At 59.3% G+C, this 18,878-nt stretch overlaps 1 protein-coding gene across 1 annotated transcript; it reads right to left on the bottom strand.

The window, feature by feature from the left end:
* Positions 1-2,331: 2,331 nt before the first annotated feature.
* On the bottom strand, positions 2,332-16,999 carry METRNL (meteorin like, glial cell differentiation regulator). The gene is made up of 4 exons (XM_059998660.1): positions 16,636-16,999; positions 11,186-11,571; positions 4,125-4,184; positions 2,332-3,131 (listed from the first exon to the last, which is right to left on the bottom strand). The coding sequence occupies exons 1-4, from the start codon at positions 16,794-16,796 to the stop codon at positions 2,809-2,811; spliced, it is 930 nt and encodes a 309-aa protein (XP_059854643.1). The 5' UTR covers positions 16,797-16,999; the 3' UTR covers positions 2,332-2,808.
* Positions 17,000-18,878: the final 1,879 nt, after the last annotated feature.

The following is an 18,878-nucleotide window of genomic DNA, read 5'->3' as shown; positions in this document are numbered from 1 at the left end:
GGGGGCCAGGGCCGGGGTCCCACGTATGTCTCTGGGACAGCACGGGATAGAGAGGAGAAGAAAGCACCCTCGGCACCGGGCAGTCGTCAGGAAGCAGAAGAGCTGCCCACAGATGCCATGACAGCCGAATGGCTCAGAAAGTGTTTCCTGATCTTGATGTCGTTGGACGGGCCTGAACGAGCATGTCCAATGCTGCAGACGCCGAGAGAATAAGGACACCCCTTAGGGCTTGCCAGGAGGAGGTGTTTCTGGGCGGTTCCAGGGCCTTGGCCAACCTATGCAGGTTGCTCAGGATGGGAGGGAGTGGGCACAGAGGGTGCGGGTGTGGGGCACAGCTTAGCAGGAAGAAGGTGGGACACGGGCACACTGGCCGGGACTCAAGGCTCCTACGCGCCTGCCCTTCGACCTCTGGATGGAGCCACAGAGGAGGGCTGGCAGCTCCATCCCCAGAGTGGCCGGGGCTGCCCGGAGCCAAGACAGAGGTACTGGGCCGAGACCGCACGGCAGAGCTGCCAGTCAGCCCGAAGGAGCCTCCGGAGACCCTCCGAGCGCCTGGCGTGGCCCCTCAGGGCTCCACGGTGTGTCAGAGAGTGGGCGGGGGCATGTAGGGGCCTCAGACCCCAAAGGGGGCTCTAGGCAGCAGGAAGGCATGGTCGGAGGGAGGTAGGGGCTCTGTGCCCCCTCAGAAATGGTGACCTCTCCAGCTCCTCCCCAACACCCAGTGGCCCTGGGCTGCTGCCGGAGTTCTGCTCGGCCAAGGAGAGGGAGCTCCACGTGCCGGCACCAGGCCCCCACCTGCAGGGCCGGACTCTCAGCGCCACCTCTCCTCACCATGTCCGACAGGCCCTGCTCTTCCTCCAGACTCTCACCAAGAGACCGCCACCCCCAGTGTTCCTACAAGGCTTCGGCCTCACGTGGAGGGAACGCTGCTGTCCACCGGACATCAGCACGTGGGGTCAAGGTCCCGGATCCTCCTGGGGCAAACCCCCGCGTCCCTGTACCGACATGAGGAGGGACACCAGCCCCGAAACCCAACAGTCTGGTTCTGCAGCACCCGCGTGCCCAACCAGCCCAGGAAACCCAAAGCACAAACCCAGGAGCGGGTCAGCTCCTCCCCGACCGTGGGCCGGGCACGTCTGCTGCTGTCACAGGCATCCTTTTGGCATAAAGCATCACAGTCATTAGCCACAGTAGGACCTGTGCCTGTCACCAACCCTGTCGCTTCAGGTCACCACCCTGCTTCTTCTTGTGCAGGTATTGAGCACCTGCTTCTTGTTGTGACCTGCAGGAGCCCACAGACCTGAGCCAGCGCACACCTGAGGCAGGGCATGACAGAGTTGGTGCACACCTCAGCTGGTACATGCCTGAGACAGGGCACATTTATGTCAGCTCACACCTGAGCCAGGGCACACCTGAGCCAGCATACAGCCCCTCCCCATGGTGTGCCTGACTTTTCGGTGCAGTTGGCTTGGTGTTCACTGACCGGTGTCAGCCTCTCCCAGGTCCGTTCATCTCAGCAGCTGCCTGGGAGGAATCGCAGGCTCAGGTCTGATTACATGACACCCCAGCAACACCTGTACTGGGATGAACAGTGACTCCCAAAATTCCTATCTATCCAGGACCTGTGAATGTGAACTTATTTGGAAAAGGGGTCTTTGCAGGCGTGATTAAGATGAGGTCTTACTGGATCACGGTGGGCCTCGATCCAGTGATTGGTGGATGTGAGAGAGAGGAGGGAAATGTGGACAGACACTCAGAGAGAAGAAAGCCAAAGGACGGCAGAGACTGTGATGTGTCCACAGGCCGAGGACCAAGGACTGTTGGCAACACCAGAACCTGGAAGAGACAAGGAAGGGTCTCCACCTGGAGCTTTTGGAGGGAGCGTGGCCCTTGATTTTGGACTTCTGGTCTCCAGAACCATGAGAGAATAAGGGTCTGTTGTTTAAGCTCCTGGGTTGTGGTCATTTGTTCCGGCAGCTGCAGGACACTGACTCATCCTTGAGGATATGGGGCCCAGATCAGGCCCTGGGTATCTAGACACCTGCCCTGGGTTCGGGCATTTGGGGGAAGCTGAGGTCGAAGGGCAAGATCTAGGTTAACAGGAAGGAGGAGGGCAGATGCTGAAGGGGATGGGGGTGGTCCACCAGGAACGTGGGGGGTACCTCTGGTAGAGGCCGAGCGTGGGGGTAACAGCCTCACTTATAGTTCGGCCCAGTGTGAAAGGTCCCTAACGCCAGGGCCGTGGGGCTCCCTTGGAGAAGCCCTGACGTGGGCCCCTAGGTAAGTGCCACACACCACCGACCAGGGCCGAAGACAGACGCGCCATTGATCCGTCAGAGGCTGGTCTTTATTCCCTGGAATGGAAACAGCCTGCAGCCCCCAAATGACCATGGCTGGCAAAGTTCATTCTTTAAAAAGCAAAAACAAAATGAAAAAACCATAGGTATTTGGTCCCATAAATTTCCATCATAAGAAACAACTCTGAGTGGTACCCAAGCCTGGTGTCGGGTATCGGCTGTGGGCCACGGCCCTCACACTTCACCCAACACACCAGCCAAATGCAGTGACTGCAGATGCTCAGAAAACAGTACGCAACGGCACACGAAGGCATTTTACGACACAGGAGTTTGCTTCCTATGAACATTTCTTTTTTAAAAAAAATATAATAACTTAGTTGGCATGTTACAGCATCTCCAGTCAATCCATCAGGGAGTCCTTGGCCAGAACCAGCGTGTACCTCCCCAGCTGGAGCGCCAGGCACCCACCCCAGTGTGCGTATCCATCGCTGCGGCAGCGGTCACCCAGCGGTCACTCTGTGCCTATCTCGCAGGGGTTCAGCCCCCTCTCCTCAGCGTCCCTGTACATCCTTTGGAAATCCTTGAAGCGCGGGGCGCAGCCGAGCCAGGCCTCCCCAAAGTGCATGTGGCCGGTGAAGAGAAACTCACCGCGCCCAGGCCGGACGCCGCACTCCAGCAGCGTGGAGACGCGCCCCCGCCAGCCGCCACCCTCGCCCTCTGAGGCCGGCCGGAAGACCCTGCTCTTCTGCCGGTAGAGCCGGCTCACGTGCAGGTGGATGGCTGACTCTTGCTGCGCCGGCTCATGGGTGACATCCTGGATGGAGCCTCGGACGACTGCAGAGGAAGGAGACGGGGGGAGGGTCAGCGGTCAGCGGGGTGCTCGCCAAGCAGACAGCACGCACCAACCTCCCACCCCCAGCAGCAGAACCGGGAGCTGACCCTGAACTCTGCCTTCCAGAAATTTTCACTAAAAACCACAATCCACACACAAGAGGTTGCCTAGGGGTCGTCCCCGCCACTCACACCGTCTTGGGCAGAGATGCTTTTCTACCAAGGGCCAGCCACAGAAGTGGAGAAAAATAGAAGGTATGAATCACGTCGTGCACCAAGTTTTCAAGTTAAAACAAGAAAAGTCACTGCAGTTAATACTCAAGATCTGCCGCGGTTCCGTATCAAGATCAGACAGAAACGGTGAAGCTTACAGGGGAGGAAGGTGATGGGAGGGAGAAGGGTGGAGAAGGGCAGAGCAGGCACAAGTTCGGGGACACCGCCCGGCCCCAGATCCCCTCTGTGCAGGGCCAGCGAGGAGAAAGGCTTGTACTTCCACCACCCAACTGCCCTGGGAGCCTGGGGGCGCTCAGAGCCAGGTCCCGCTGGGCCGGCTCCATCGAACTCGCCCTGAATGCTGCCACCCTTAACTCGAGAGCGTTTGTGCCAACGTCACAAGCAGGCGGCTGAGTCCCTGATCCCGACCCTGGCCCTACCAGGGCCTCCAACGCCTGCTGTGGTGCCTACAGGGGACCTGGAGGCAGGCAGGGCACTGAGGAGAGGCTAGAGCCAGGACTTAGACTCACACGCCAAGTAGGAAAATGCTCAGTATCACCTCGAATAGGAATTCCCACCTTAAATAGGAATTCCCAGCTCTCTCCCCGCCCTGCACACAGGTCCCTTCTCGGGCTGGGGTCACTCTAAGGAGCAGAAAGGAAGGCCTTTTCCTGTGACTGCAATCAGTGATGGAAGAGGGGCCAAGCCCAGGATCTTCAGCAGAGTCTCCTCCCCCCAGAGGGTTTAGTTCCCCCACGTGGCGGGAACCGCCAGCACACTCACCAAAGTCACTGGTACAGACAGCCAGGAGCACCTCAGTGTGGCTGCAAGGGCGGCACGGGGCTGTGGGGAGAGAAGAGGGTCAGGCGGGGCCAGTGCATGAACATGGGACCCTCCCGCCCACGGCATGTAGACCACACGACATAAGTTCTCTGACGTCGGGAGCAACTGTCCAGGCCCCGCACCTCTGAAACCAGGGTGCCAAGAGCAGGCGGGGCCTCGACCTCGGCTGCACAGATGGGGAAACGTCTCCAGGGGCCCCAGGCTCACCTGGGCCACCTGCAATGGCGTGAAAACGGAGGGAAAGTGCGGTTTTGCGTTCGATCACACTTAGCTCATTACTGTAGTCGTGCCGGGCAAACAGCCTCTGGGCTCATGGGTAAATGGCTCTTCGGCGCCAAAACCAACCCGAGCTGATCTGAGGCCACGTCCCTGACACCAGCCTGTCCGAGAGCCTCACTCAGCCTCTGTGGCCAGGCCCCCAAATGCCAGGGCCTCCCACTCACACTGCCTGCCCCCACGGCCCCATCTGCCACCAGGATTCCACAGGGGTCAAGGCACTGCCCAGAAGGACCAGGTGACCCTGCTAAAGGCACGGGTGGGCATGAGGGGCACGTCCACCTGCTTCAGCTGTGGGGTCCTCGTCTGACCAACAGGGCCAGGTGGTCACCTCCAAACACCTCCAGACACCTTTCACAGCAAGCCCAGTTCACAGGATCCCCTCTGAGACTCCCCAGACCTGGGTGGGGGTGGGGGCTGATTACTCCAGACAAACCAGTCCTTCTTGGTGGACCTCTGCCCCCCGGTACAGATCTCACCCCACCTTCACCTACTGCCTCAGACTGGCGTACGGCCTCCAGAAGGGCTGGGGGGAGACAGAAACCTCGAGGCTCTGGGGACTCCCCAGGACTGTGGCACTCGTAACTCAGCGGTGGATTTGGGGAGACATAAGTTTATTATTTGGCTCTGATGTTGCACGTTTCCTCACCTATTTCTAGTTTCTAGGGTTGGGCCCAAATTCCCTAACAACAGAAATGTTAGGCGTGAACTCTCACTAGGACAAGTTGCCCTCTGCCTTTTCATGTTCTGAAGGCCCCGCAAAGTCCCCAGGATTGGCACTCACTGGGCCTGGATGAACCTACAACTGTCAGCACACCTGGCCAGCTGCCCTCGAAGCCCCCGAAACGGGCTGAGTTGTCACCTGCCCAGGGGCTGCAGTGACGCGGGGGCCCTCGAGGAGACAGGGAGATGCACAGGGAACAGGAGGGGCCTCCGGGACCTGGAATATGTGTGGGGGAGTCTCTGGTGTCCTGGGACCCCTCGGGGATGGACATGAGCACCCGGAGCACCAGCCCTCCCGTCCTGCCCCCAGGCGGGGGTAGATGTACATGCCCCAGTCTAGTCCAGCGAGGGCATGACTCACGGGCACTTCTGCTAAGTTATCAGGAAAAAGGAGAAGCCGCAGAACAAGAACAGCCTGTCGGACGCCTCTGGAGCATCTGAGAGCACGGAGCACCTCCCTCCCCAGCTCCAAATCCGGAGCCTTCTGCCCACCTGTGGCTTTTTGTCACGAGTGTGGACCCCCAGCCTCAAGGCCTTTCGTAAAAAAGAGGGTGGCCAACTGGGGGTCCCCCACCTCTAACCCGCTGGGGGCCTCCTGCCCACGCAGGGCCTGACAGAGACCCCAGAGTGAAGAAAAGGGGGAGCACAGCCCCGCAGACATCGGGGAGCCTCACATCCCACAAGAGGCGGCGTTTTATTCCAGCCTGTGTGCCGAGGGGCCCGCGGCAGTGGGGAGACTTCCCGTCCTGGCGGCTCCCCCAGTGCCCACCGGGTCAGAGGCCCCCGCCTGGGGCCTCGGAACCAGGCCATGCGAACTCCAGGCGCGGGTGAACGGGAGGCAAGGTCCACACAAGCTCTTTAGAAGCTGAGACAGGCCCAGGCCACAGACCGTGGTCGAAACCCAGGCCTGGGTGCGTATGATCACCAAGGCCTGGAGCCTCGAGCTCTCTGTGGGTTGTAGGCCCCGGGACCTCAGCTGACCGCTGGGGAGAAAGGTGGCATGAGCTTGTCCTGGGCTCCCTGCCCTGACTCGCGCCCAGTCCCACGCAGGATGTACGAGGACCCCGGTGGGCCTGGGGGCCGGCGGTCAGCAGCCTGCTGACCCTCCCACCCAGAGCTTCAGCGAGCCCGTGCCGTTGACACGGGCTAACAAAGGCCCCCACAAGACTCTCTCATGACTCTGAGCTTTGTGAAGTTGAAGTGTAGGCACCTTTGTGGAGAACCCGGGCTGTGGACGCCAAGAGGAGCAACCTGGAAACAATTATTGATCGGAGTTAGGCTCGTGGAGGCCGAGTGGAATGCGCTGGTTTCTGACACATCAAATCTTGTTTCCTTGTGGGGAAGATGGGGAGGGGGCGGCCCAGGGGCCGGGTGGAATTCTGGCCTGTGGTTCTCGGAAAGGGGAGGGCTGGGATGTGGACGTTGGGAAGATTACTCTGGAATATGCATAAAGTGAACTGAATGAAGTAGAAAAAAACAGGGTCAGGGAGACCAGCCGGGGGCTGCAGCAGGGATGCAGGCGAGAGCGGCAGGTACAGGTGGGGAGGGCGGCATCCCTCTGTCAGGCTCTGGGTAGCCCGATGCCCAGGAGAAGTTTGTAGATGGTGGGATGCTGGTCTGACGGGTGAGACTGCCCAGGTAAGGATGACTGGGGTGGACACGATGTGTGAGACACCCTCTGGGGTCTTCAGTGCAGCTGCGACAGGCGGTGAATGAAGCATTTTAACAGGGAGGGGAGGAAAGGGAGCAACGCTGCCGGAATGTGAGCGGTATTCGCTGAGCAGAGAGCCTCCTCTGATCATCATGACAACCCTGCACTCACCCCAACTCCAGGCCACAGGCTGACATCACCCCAGAGGACCCTGTGGGACCTGGCCAGGGCTGGTCGCCACCTGTGAAACCCCCTCTCCCACGTGCGGGCACAGGGAACGCTTAGCCTCACCAGCTCTCTCGCCCGCACCCACTCCCTTCCCTCCCTCCTCCTGGTGAGGAAGCCAGAGGAGTCACACCTTCCACCCCCAGAGTCCAGAGCTGGGTAAGATGAAAAGTAATTTTACAGTGATTACAGGGGCTGGAAAAGCACTGGTGCAGGAATCTAAACGAACCTTAGGGAAAAAATTAAGTTCTCTCCTGTACTGTTTCCAGGAAATAACGAAGTTTCTTTTCACTTCTGAACGTCGCTGTTTATGCCCCACGGCCCATCAAGCCCGCCCCTAAACTCTAAGGTGCCCAAGTGGGATCCCAGCGGGGGTCTGCGCCTCCCAGGCCCCCCAAAGGGACCATTCGCCCCTGGCTCATCAACAGAGCGGTTTCAAAGGGGATGGCGAGATGAAGCACATCAGAAACTGTGGGACCCAGGCCACCCCACCCGGCGCCCATGAGCAGCGATGGGAGTCACTTCTGGGCCTTCACGGCCGGCACAGGGGCAAGTCCTCTTGCCCCCACACCCCTCTGGCTGTGGGTCTAAAACACCACTGTCCCCCCCGCCACCTCACCTACACGCCGGGGGCCTGCTCTGGGTGGGCATTGCACAGAGCCCAAACCCCAGAGCGTGGATGTGGCCAAGCCTGTGAGCCCCTGCTTCTCAGCCCCTAAGTAGTAAAAGAACATGCTGGAATCCAGGGCCCCCTTGAGCTGCCCCAGGAGAACCACAGAGACGGGGTCTGCATCTGTCCCCTAGAACCAGACTGAGTAACACCCCCGCCCTCCCTCTTTGGCCACCCTAACGCGTCCCCCAGCCCACTGGGCAATGGGGGTCCTGGTGGTGCCTGTTTCCCCAAGTGTGCTGGGACCCTGGGGAGGATGGTCCAGACAGCCTGGCCAGGTCCACAGTCCAGGTGTGGCCTGGAGCTTCTTCCATTAGTGAGTTGCATCTGGCCACTTGCCTGCCTTTTGTATCCTGCCAGATTTTTCCAGCGCCAGAGGAAGGAGTGCCGTGTTACTCAGGTGCCTGGCGAGGCCCTCGGAGGAGGGGGAGGGCGGGGGAGCAGGTCCTCCCCTTCCTGCCACGTGGCAGCCAAATCCCGAGTCCCCGGGGGGCTGAAGTCCCCCTGCCACCCGCCTGCCCCTCTGTATCTGCCTGCCTCTCCGTCCTGGCCTCTTCTTGGCTGTTGGCGAGTCCCAGTCCATACGAGGAAGCCGATTATGCAACATGATGGACACGAGGCTGACATGCTCACCATAAACACTCCCTGTGGAACCGCCCAGAGCTGCGGCAGGTGAGCAAGGCTCATGCACACCTCTCCTTCGGGATCCCAGCCCGCGGTGCCTCTTTAATTTCATATCAGCACAAACTGGAACTCGTGATTCAGCAGCGAGGGAGAAGGCTCATCCACCTCCCCAGCAGGTCAGGTCACGGGCATGTGCTCACCTCCACGGCACACACACTGGGGCTTCGGCGCCACTGGTGTCTCCCCGCTGCAGCCAAGGCCAGACAGGAGAGCACTGCCATCTGAGAGCCGGCCTGGTCCGGGGGAGGTCACGGATGCCAGATGGCCGGCACCAGCATTCCACATTATGTACCCATTCCTTTGGCATTAAAAGCTTAGGGGCCCATCCCTGGGGAGAAGGGATGCACCAGCCTCCCTGATCCCTGCTGCCCTTGTCTCCTTCAGGACAGAGAAGTGCTGGGTCTGCAGCTCCCATACCCTAGGAGCCTTTTGCATCCCCATCTCACGTTCTGACAGTCACTGTATCTGTGCTGCCCCAGGCCAGCGCCCCGGCCACTGGGCAGATGGACAATCACACCCCACCATCCTCAGGGTCTCCGGCATCCCCGTGAGCCCCAGATTTAAAGAGGCACCCCAGGGCCAGGCAGGCGTATGTCTGGGGGATCAAGGGCACCCCAGCAGCCCAACATCCAGCCACAGCCACGTGTCCCGTGTGGTGCCCCGGCCAGACGACCCACCCCATCACACGGGGCCTTCTCCCTGCGACCCCACGGGCCTCTCCCAAACCCACTCACTGCCCTAGCCTGGAAACGTAGACCTGGGGTCTGGGGGAGCACAGACCCTGCCCCCAGGGAGGGGGAAAGAAACAAAGTCTCAGGTCCCTAGGGCTGAGCCACAGGCTCTGAGTCACCCCGGGTCGTGACCCCACTGTGGATTTTCCACCAGAGACGCCGGTCTGTGCCAACGGGAGTACTCAGGGGGCAGCACGGAAAGCACCTTATGCCGTGGCCTCCAAGAACCTGGTGGCGGCCTCCCAGCAAAGTGGAACAAAGCCCCAGCGGGACAGAGCATGTGACCAGCAGCCGAATGGCCTCAACCCGTCAACATTTTAATCAGTAAAAGGAATGTTAGCAAGTCCCTAATATCTGCCCCATCAGCCAACGCTCACCATGGCCAGAGACATCGAATTTGGTGACCGGGTTTCTCCAGATTTTGTTTTTATCGCGAGTTTATCTCTAGCGTCCCCCCACCATCCCCGCCAACGATCACTCGCTGGTGATCAAGATAAAGGCTGTTGTGGTTAAAGTTTTATTCAAGTCCTGGGGTTTATGGCAGCTTTCAGCATTCCTGATGGGGTCCTACCCAGGCAGGCACAGGGGCAGGGGGGGAGGGGTCCTACCTGGGCAGTCAGGCCCTGGGGGGAGGGGCCCTACCTGGGCAGTCATACACTGAAGCTCTATAACAGACCAGTTCAGTTTGAGAGAGGTTTAAGGTTTTGAAAACTCATCTGAGCCAAGAACACAGAACAATAAAGTGTAGATTCCCACTCAGGAGAAAGTCTGCATTTCAAATCCTAGTAGGTCTGGTTTTTTCCAATGGAAGATTTTATTCACTAAATTATATTATTTGGGGGGGGCTGGCCTAGCCCTCAAACCAGGTGTTTCCACCTCAGCACTGCTGACACTTGGGGGTAAGTCACTCTTCATGTTGGGGTGTCCTGTGCTGATGCCTGGGGCCAGGTCATTCTCTGTGGTGGGGCTGCCCTATGCACTATGGGGTGTGGGCAGCATCCCTGCCTCGCCTCCAACACTCAATGCCATAGCGCCCCCCACTGACCACCATCCTGCCTGGTCACCGCAGGAACAGCCTTCCTGGAACCTGCCCCCACCACTACCCGAGCTCACACCTTCCCCTTGGGAGGCATCTTCCTACCAACTAGTTCTGGAATTGAAGCAGGTGGTGCACCTGAGCCCCATTGACCCACGCCCCATGCGCTCAGACCCCACGAGGTCATCTGTGCCTTGGAGCAAGGGTTGCACCTGGCCTGGCTGTCCCTATCTAAAAGACAGGACCCTGAGTTTTCCCTGTGTGAGAGCTCTTGGGACCACACACTTCTCTCTGCCCACAGAACTTTCCAGAGACCAACACTGTCTTCCACACAGGGCCCCACAAAGCTGTCTGCTGGCCTCAAAAAAAGGGAAGGAAAATCTAAAGCCAACTCACCGGCCCTCGGCCACCCAGAGACTCCCTCCGGTACCTCACCTGAGGTTCCCAGGTCATCAGAGCCACTCAGCTGCCCTGCATGGCATGGTGCCGGTGCCCTCACTGACACCCACAGATAAAACGGCTTGTGAACCTGGGAATGGTTCACGATTCAGGACATCCCAGCTCTGCATGGCTCTGGAACGTGAATCAGACTCAACTTCCACCCAAAACTCAATGTTTCAGGGACTGCAGCCGACGCCAAAAACACTCGGCCAACTCGTGTGTCAGAAGAGATTCTGGGGCAGTTTGGATGGTAACAGCACCCATTTCAAATCTCAGTCAAAACTGGTCCAGGGGAGAAGAGCATATTATGGGCCAGGACCGTGTCACAGCTCTGCTCTGACCTGTGGCCATCGTCCCAAGTCCAAACTGCCCACAGCACTAACGGGGCACCTGCTCCCGGGAGGGCCCCTCGGCCGCCCTCAGGCAGACCTGCCAGGCCTGAAGCACGGACTCGAGCAACATGTTCAGGGGCTGTGCTGAGGTGGGGGTGGGAGATGATCGGGGGGTCTGGGAGACGAGAGAGGACCCCTGAGGCCACCACCCCACCCTGGGCACCACACTCACCTGACAGGGTGTGCAGGTCTGGCCCCGCATGCCGGCTGGTCAGCTCGTACTGGAAGCCCGTGGTCCTCCTGCTGATGTCCTGCTGGGGTGTCGCCTCCACGAACAGGCCGCCCTGCTCGAAGCTGAAGCACGGGGCCTGGCCGGGCCCGAGGTCCCCGTCCCGCACCAGCAGTTTCAGTTCTCCAGTCTTTTCCAAATAAATATTGGCCCCGGACGAGCCCCTGAGGGGCTTGATGCACAGAGTCAGGTGCCGGGAGGGCGAGAAGGTGTTGGGCCGCAGGTTCACGATGAGCGCACCGGTCGGGTACATCCACTCGACAGTGCCCGCGGAGCAGCGCAGGTACACCTGCTCTACCTCCTTCCTGTGGGCCTCGTGCGTCAGTCCGCTGTGGAGGGGGAGATTCGTCAGCCGGGAGACGCCTGCTCGGGTGTCCGAGCACCCCTCACCCACAGGCAGGCTGGCACCGTCTCCACCCTGCAGCTCAGGGCCCATCTCCAGGGAGGGGTGGCCACACGGCCTCCCCCGCCCAGTTCCTTCCAGCGCACCGGCTCCGAGCGCTCTGGTAAGTGTGGGAGCTTCTGGCTCCCAGACCCTCTCGCCACCTGGACACTCTGTTGGCCTCTGAGCCCGTGTCCTTGGGAAACCCCTGAACAGGGGCAGTGATGGGTGCAGTGGAGGTGAGAACCAAGGAAAAGACGGCTCTTCCAAAAAATAAACAGGGAAACACCAGTGGGACTTTGGCACCAACCCAAGTTCCAGATAAGCAAATGAGGGCCAGGAAATGTTGGTAGATTCCCACTGAGTGTGAAGACCAAGGAGCAGATCCAAGTTACAGGAGGCACGCTGGAATGCAATGCACATATAATAAATAATGCACTCCAGGGAGCAGCTTTTAAACGAACTGGGAATGTTAGCAATTTGTGGGGGGGCTGTGTAGGTTGTTGGTGAGTTTTGTCTTCAGGATGCCCGTTAGGCACAGTGTTCATATTTTCCTTAAGGTGATGATGTGACTGCTTTTTCATTCATTTGCAAACCTGAAGACCCTGCATTGCCAATAGTATTTTTTTCAAAGCAAACACAAATAGCATCAAAGCAAGACACAAAGGTAAAGTAAAGGTCCTCCACAGGGAGACACGGGAAGGAATTGTGGAAAAGCAAAGGGAGGGGGACACAAAAGGTCCGCAGATAACCTGTCTTCCCGATGGGGACTGTTGGGGAGCCCAGTGGGTTTCACTCCTAATAAAAAGCAAACAGGAAAAAATGAAGTGTGCTATGCTCTTGGGGAGGCAGGTCTTGAGTAAGTCATAACATTATGTTTTCGAGAAATTGAAACCATCAAAAACGTTCAAGTTTCCCCTACTCAAAACTGTAATGTAAATGTCAGCTTGTGGTAACGGTTACGTCATAAACACCAAGCAGCCCGGGAACTCAACGGTGACTTCAACTAAGTGTTTTATTACATGAAATTTGGTTCTGATCAGATCTCAGACAGGTTCACCCACATTCTTAGGATTTTTATGTGAAATAAACAATACTATATTCAGAGCCCTGGCCTGAGTGAGTTACCAGAAACCTTTTCTGCAGAGGAGAAAACACATAACATATGGTTTGCATTTACTGTTGGTGACTCATGCTCCAGGCCCCGAAAAGCCTCACTTTTCATGCAACGGCCAGCTGCAAGCTAGGGATGCACAGTCACCCTGCAGACCACATCAGAAGGAGGTGTCAAGGAGGTGGACTCCCTCCTCACTCCACTCCCCACCCCCAAGGCCCTGGGTCATGAGCAGCCTGGCCTCAGACGCCGAGCAGGGCTGCACACACAGAACAGACTTACAAATTACAGTCACATAAAACTCACACAAGCTCATCTGACACATAGGAGGGGATGGGCATAATTATAGTGCTGGGTGACAAAATTAGACTAAATGGTGTGTGGTTGCCACAGATGACTATAATCAGCTCTGCGCTTACGCAGCCAAACAAACTTTATCACAGTGTCCCTCCTCTCCTGGCTCCAGCCTTGAGGGGCAGCTGGACACTTGCGCCATGCCCAGACACCAATCCTCAACTCTCTCTCCCACAAAAACCACCCCTTCCAAGGCTTCGCTTCCCTCTTGGTGGGAAGAGGGGGACCTAGGGGTTTAGGGAGTGGAGACCTCACACCAGAGGCTGTGGGTACCTCTCACGAGGTTGCCTTAACCCCAACAGTGGAGGGTGAAATGGGGAGGCCCACCCTCCACCCGCGTCTTGGCAGGCGCAGAGGGGGCCCTCGTGAGGACAGATGGCCAGCCCATGCTGCCCAGGGGGAGGCGGACCCGAGGCTGGGGGCTGCCATCCACCAGCCTGCGTACATGACCACGTGCACCCATTTACTCACACGTCACTCGCCTAAAAGGGGACTAGGAACAAAACGACAGTGGACACGTGAGAAATAAAGCGCCCATCACTTCACCCTCTAACAGGTCCAGCCTGTCCCCGGAGCCTGCACGGGCCCTGCTCTGCCTCCTCTCTCTCATTCTGCTAAAACATCAGGACCAACAAGACTCTCACTAAGCACCCAACACAGGAGCGTCCACACTCTCATCAGAGCAGCAGCTCCATTCAGACAGACATCTGCTCAACAAAAGTGCTGGAGATGCAAAAACACACCACATCAGTCATGGTCACTGATGATGGTATGTTACAATCTTCACATGACATGCAGGTGACATCCTAACTAAGAAAAATGAAATAACTGCTTTCTGATGTTATGACAGAGCTATAGGATGCAGAAAAAAAACTGTGGTTCTATTCAACCTTAGGAAACGGAGAAGACTGATTTGATCTTGGATTATTTAAACTGAATTAATGCATTAAAAAAGAGTCGGCAAGTGTCACCCCCCCCCCCCCAGGAGGACACATCTGTGGAGCACCTTTATGGGAAAGATGGCAAATTCCAAGTCGCTATGGGGACTGTCTGACAGGGTCAGTGTGGTGGCAGCAGAGCCCACACCACTCACAACCATAGCCTGGCTCAAACCCTGAGTCACCAGAAGGAAGTGATGGTCTCTTTTTGAATAAAGTCAGGAAGAGCTTCTGATCAAGGGCGAAACCAATAGGCGCTCCTGCCTGGAGTTACTTTTCATTTCCCCACCTTGCAGGAGAGATAGCCCAGGTGTGACATAACCGGCAATGCCCAGCCCATCGCAGTAGGAAAGTTCACGGTCCACCTTTATGACCAGGGCCTAATAAAGATAGGGCACGTCCTGCCCCTGCACAGGGAGAAGGATTTCAAAACCTTCTACTTAATTGCTTGGAAACACCCAGAAACACATTAGGCCTGTCAAATGTGAGTGGCCAGTGTCATAAAAAACAAATCCCTTCCTATCAGGGGATCAGAATCCACCCGGCACATCAGGGTTTGCACCACCCTGTGCTGTCTTTAGAAGGGCTCATAAAAAGTCGTAAATGCTATAGAGTCAGCAGGCAAACCAGCGCACCAGAGTAAGAATCTGTCAGCTGATTTGTGGAAAACAACGATAACTGGGGGCAGCAATTACAATGCAAGGGGGGCTTACGCTCCAGGAATGTGACCTGGCCCTGTCTCTGCTCCAGATCCCGCCCACAGCTCCTACAGTCACTGCAGCCGCCCTTGGCCGGGTTCTGCCTTTGGGTTGAGTGGAGGACACTGGAGGGTGTCCAAGTCCAGGGGTCCATTAGCAATGATGGAGGAAGAGGGGCCGCAGGTAAGTGGCCCTTCTTCTCCCAGTAGATAAAGAGGATGCACAGGAACAGGAAGGTGAAGGGATTCCTCTACCCACTGCAAACACCTGCGTGGTCCAGGAGCAGGTTGGCCCCCTGACCAGCCCTCGCTCACAGCTCCCTCTGGGCTCCAGGGGAGGCATCCTCTTCCAGGCACATGGTCCTCCAAGAATGTGAAAAGGATGTCAGCTCCTCCTCTGGAAACTCAAGCTCACAGGGTGGGACTGGGTTTCTGTTTTTGATCTGCTGAAGCAGGACACCCCAAGGCCTCAGTTTGGGGATGCACTGATTCATCCAGCAGAGGCTGCAAAGCAGGGAGTTTAATTACCAGCGAGGGGGAGAGGGCAGCCCCAGAAGAGTGTGTCAGAGTCAGAGGCTCCCCGCCAGCTCTGTGCTGGCGCCAGCATTCTCCAGGCCAACCCTCCCCCAGAGCTCCGATCTGCCACTCAGGGCTCCAGTCTCAGCTCTACCACCCCTGCTGTGGTGTGAGCTGGGAGAACTTCTGCAGCAGGGAGGGTGGGCAACACCAGCCCAAGCTCAGGAGCCCAGGACCTTCACTCTAGAAGGCTGGGAAGCGGAGAGAAGGGAGCAGGGTAATTGCCAGTTTCCACAGAGAACTGGGTCTGTACGTATCCAAGAGGACCAGCAACTGCCCTGCTGACGCAGAACCCAGCACAGTGGCACAACCCTTACCTTCTCGGAAAAAACTGTCTTCACTCAAAATAACCCCGTGACACCCCACAGCATGAGGTGTCTGCCAGCGGGAGTCTTCCCATCAGAAGTCAGGGACTTAGGGGCCCAGCACGGTGGGACACAGGGACACACCCAGATCTAAGGGCAGCACCGGCCCATAGCGTTTTCGGAGAAGAAGACGCTAGTATCTCCCTCTGCGAACTCCTGAATCCGCAACTGCGGAAGCCCAAGCAGTCTTCTCCGACAGCGAGGTGCCTGGCTCGGGGCCGGCGCCCTGGCGGACGGAGGTTCTCTGCGCCCTCACCCCCACCCCCGCCCACGCTTGTGACTTGCCTGTCACACTGCAGTTTTTTAAAAAAGTCCTCGGCTGCCTGCCTTGGCAGAGGGCGTGAAGGGGGGTCGCAGAGCCCAGCGCGCGCTGCCAAGGGCGGCCTGACCTTCACGGGCCGGGGCGGGGGGCTCCGCCAGGCCCCGAACTCGCCCCGCGCAAGGTGCCCGCCCGCGGGTCTCCGCCCGCACCGACGTGGTCAGTGCGCGGTTACCGCCAGGGCCCCCGCTCCGACCACCGGAGCCGCCGCTCCCTCCTGCGGACCCGTCCGTCCCTTCCCGCTCGGCCCTGAGCGCAGGCCCGGCTCCTCCCGGCCCGGGGCGCGCAACTCCTCGCCGAGGGCAGAGCCCGGGAAGGGCCAGAAGGCCGACCCCCGCCTGCCCCCAGTGAGGGGTCGCGGGGTCCGGGCTGCGGCTCTCGGGGAACCAAGTGGGGAGCGGCGCGGTCCGGCGCGGGGCGAGCGGGCTGCTGGAGCCGACTGACACCACCGCGCTGCAGGCGCGCCTCCCCCTGGGCGTCCGCCGGGCCAGGGGACCGGGACGCCGCGGGCTCTTTTGTTCTAAAACCGGGGGCGGGGGAGGGCGGGGACGGCACTCAGCCTGGAGAGCGGGCCCCCGAGCCCCCGCGCGCTCGGCCCGCGGGGAGGGGAGTGGACCCAAGGGCTGGGGTCGCGCCGCGCGAACTCACCTCCCCTTCCAGCTGCACAAGTCGCTCGAGTACTGCGCGCCCGCGCCGCCCAGCAACACGGCCAGCAGCAGCAGCAGCGGCGGCGGCCCAGGGCCCGGGGCGGGGGGCCTCGGCCACAGCTGCCCCGTGCGCCCCCCGGCCGCCCGCGCCGCGCCCCGCATGCTCTGGCTCCGGCTCGGCCGCCGGCCCCGCGTCCGCGCCCACCGAGCAGACCCTCGACCCGGCGCTGCCAAGCGGCCGGGCTTCGAGTCCAGGCGGTCAGGTCGTGCGCCCCCCGCGCCCCCAGGGCGGCTGCCCGCCCATCCCCGCCGGAGCCGGGGCCGCCCAAGCCCCTGGAGCCGCTGGAGCCGGGCGCGGACGTCCGCGCCCGCCGCCGCCGCCTGAGCCTCTGAAGTCTGCAAGTCCGCGGTCCCGGTCGCTGCTCAGCTGGGGGGCGGCGCCCGCCCGGCCGCTCCGCCCCGCGCGCCGGAACTCCGCCCAGTGCGCCTGTGCCCCGCGCCCAGGGAGCCCGGCTGGACGCGGCGGATACCGGAGTCAGCGGCGCGGCGGGGACACTAAGCGTCGGGGGGCGTGTGGCCCGAGGGTGGGACAAGCTAGGACGCCGCGGAGAGGAGAGGGCCCGTGAGGGACTGGGAGAAGGGTCCGGGAGAGAAGAACCAGGCTGGAAAGTGAAGTTTCGAGCGGGAGGGGGACGGGCAGCACCGCGTCCCCAGCCTGTACGATGCGGGGGCGGGGTAGAAACCCGAGACCCCAAGTACGTGCAGACCCAGGCCGGGCGCCTGGCCAGCAGGTCCGTCCAGCAGTGGTGGTGCTGTGGCCCCATCGTGCAGACTGAGTCTGGAATGGCCTCTGGGCTGTAGCAGGGGCACCTGGCCGTGCCACTGCTGTGTGACCAGCCTGAGGCCGTCAGAGATGTTCCTGGCACCCACCCTCCACAGGATTTGAGTGTGCTTTGCGGAAGTTCAGACTCTGTCCCTTTCTGCGGCCCGCGGGGGAGGGGAGGACCAACTGTGGCTGCTGATGTGGCTGACTCACTGTTGAGTGTGCGGTGGACCCTGGAACACCCATTCCACAGAAAGGCTCTGAATTTGCCTGTCGAGGCCACCGCTCCTGTGCATCACTGCTGTGCTCCCTGCTGGTCCCCACTGTCCCTGCTCCAGAGTTAGTCTAGCACCCGATTCACCAGCTTTGCTCTTGATTCTTCGTGGTGGGGACCCTCTTGTGCATTGTAGGAGTTTAGCAGCATTTGGGCAGTGGCTGTCCCCCCCATCCCCAGGCTTGGCAACCTGAACTGTCCCCAGATACTGCCAAATGCCCCCTGGGTGCCGAATTTCCCTGAGGTCCCTGTTCTAGTGGGACCCAGCCTGGTGAGTGCAGCGTGATGAGAGTGGCTGCCTTCACCAGGTGGTCACTGGGGCCCCCAGGTACCTGACATCCAGTGGGAGAGACAGGGGGACATAGGCAACCCAGAGGACACTGGCCTCTGGAAGGATGATAAGGGTCTGCCAGGCGGAGGGAGGGAGCTGTGGCACTCCAGCTAGCCACCCCTGGGATCACAAAAGCAGGTTTTTCTGCTTCCTCAGACTCTGGTGTTGGTCTGAGCGAGCTCCAGAGCCTGAAACAACATCAAATGGTGGAGAAATCTGACCTTGTTTTAGCATTTCTTTTCCAGGCAAGATATATTTCAGGAGGAATTTCGAGTGACCTGCGGGGGAGGGGAGTGACTTCCTGTGCCTATTATTTTCATGTTGCACCCTTTCATCTGGTTAGAGGTTTGGAAGTCTAATTTGGTTGTAGGGATGGAATCATCACCCTCTGGAGAAGCCAGAGTCTGCAGGTCCAAAACAGATGGGGCTGAGAGACAGCCGCTCTCAGGAGTGCTGGGGCAACAGTGGGGGCGTCGTTCCACCTTGAAGGGGGTTACAACTGAAGAATCTGTTAGGGCAGCCCTGGAACTGTGCAGGTCAACCCACCCAGCCAAAGCCCGGAGCAAAGACCCTGCCTGGTCAAAAACAGTGATGTCATCCCAAGACCCAAAGTCAGCTTTGAGGCTAGAGGACTACACATGTGCATTCTGGGCTTGGGGGCCTGCTGTACCCCACACCACACCCCTGTTGCTGCAGGTACCAGGGTGCAGAACTGCTTTGAGAAGTGAGCCAACTGAAACTGCCACCCAGGCCGCTGGGGAGAGGGGTCTACTCATTGGAATCTGGAAGCTGCAACCACCTCTGTGCCCGCCGAGC

This window comes from Delphinus delphis, chromosome 19 (assembly GCF_949987515.2).
Source record: "Delphinus delphis chromosome 19, mDelDel1.2, whole genome shotgun sequence".
In the NCBI taxonomy this organism is placed as follows: Eukaryota; Metazoa; Chordata; class Mammalia; order Artiodactyla; family Delphinidae; genus Delphinus; species Delphinus delphis.
The sequence above is the reverse complement of the archived record's forward strand: the minus strand, read 5'-3'. Positions and strand labels throughout refer to the sequence as shown.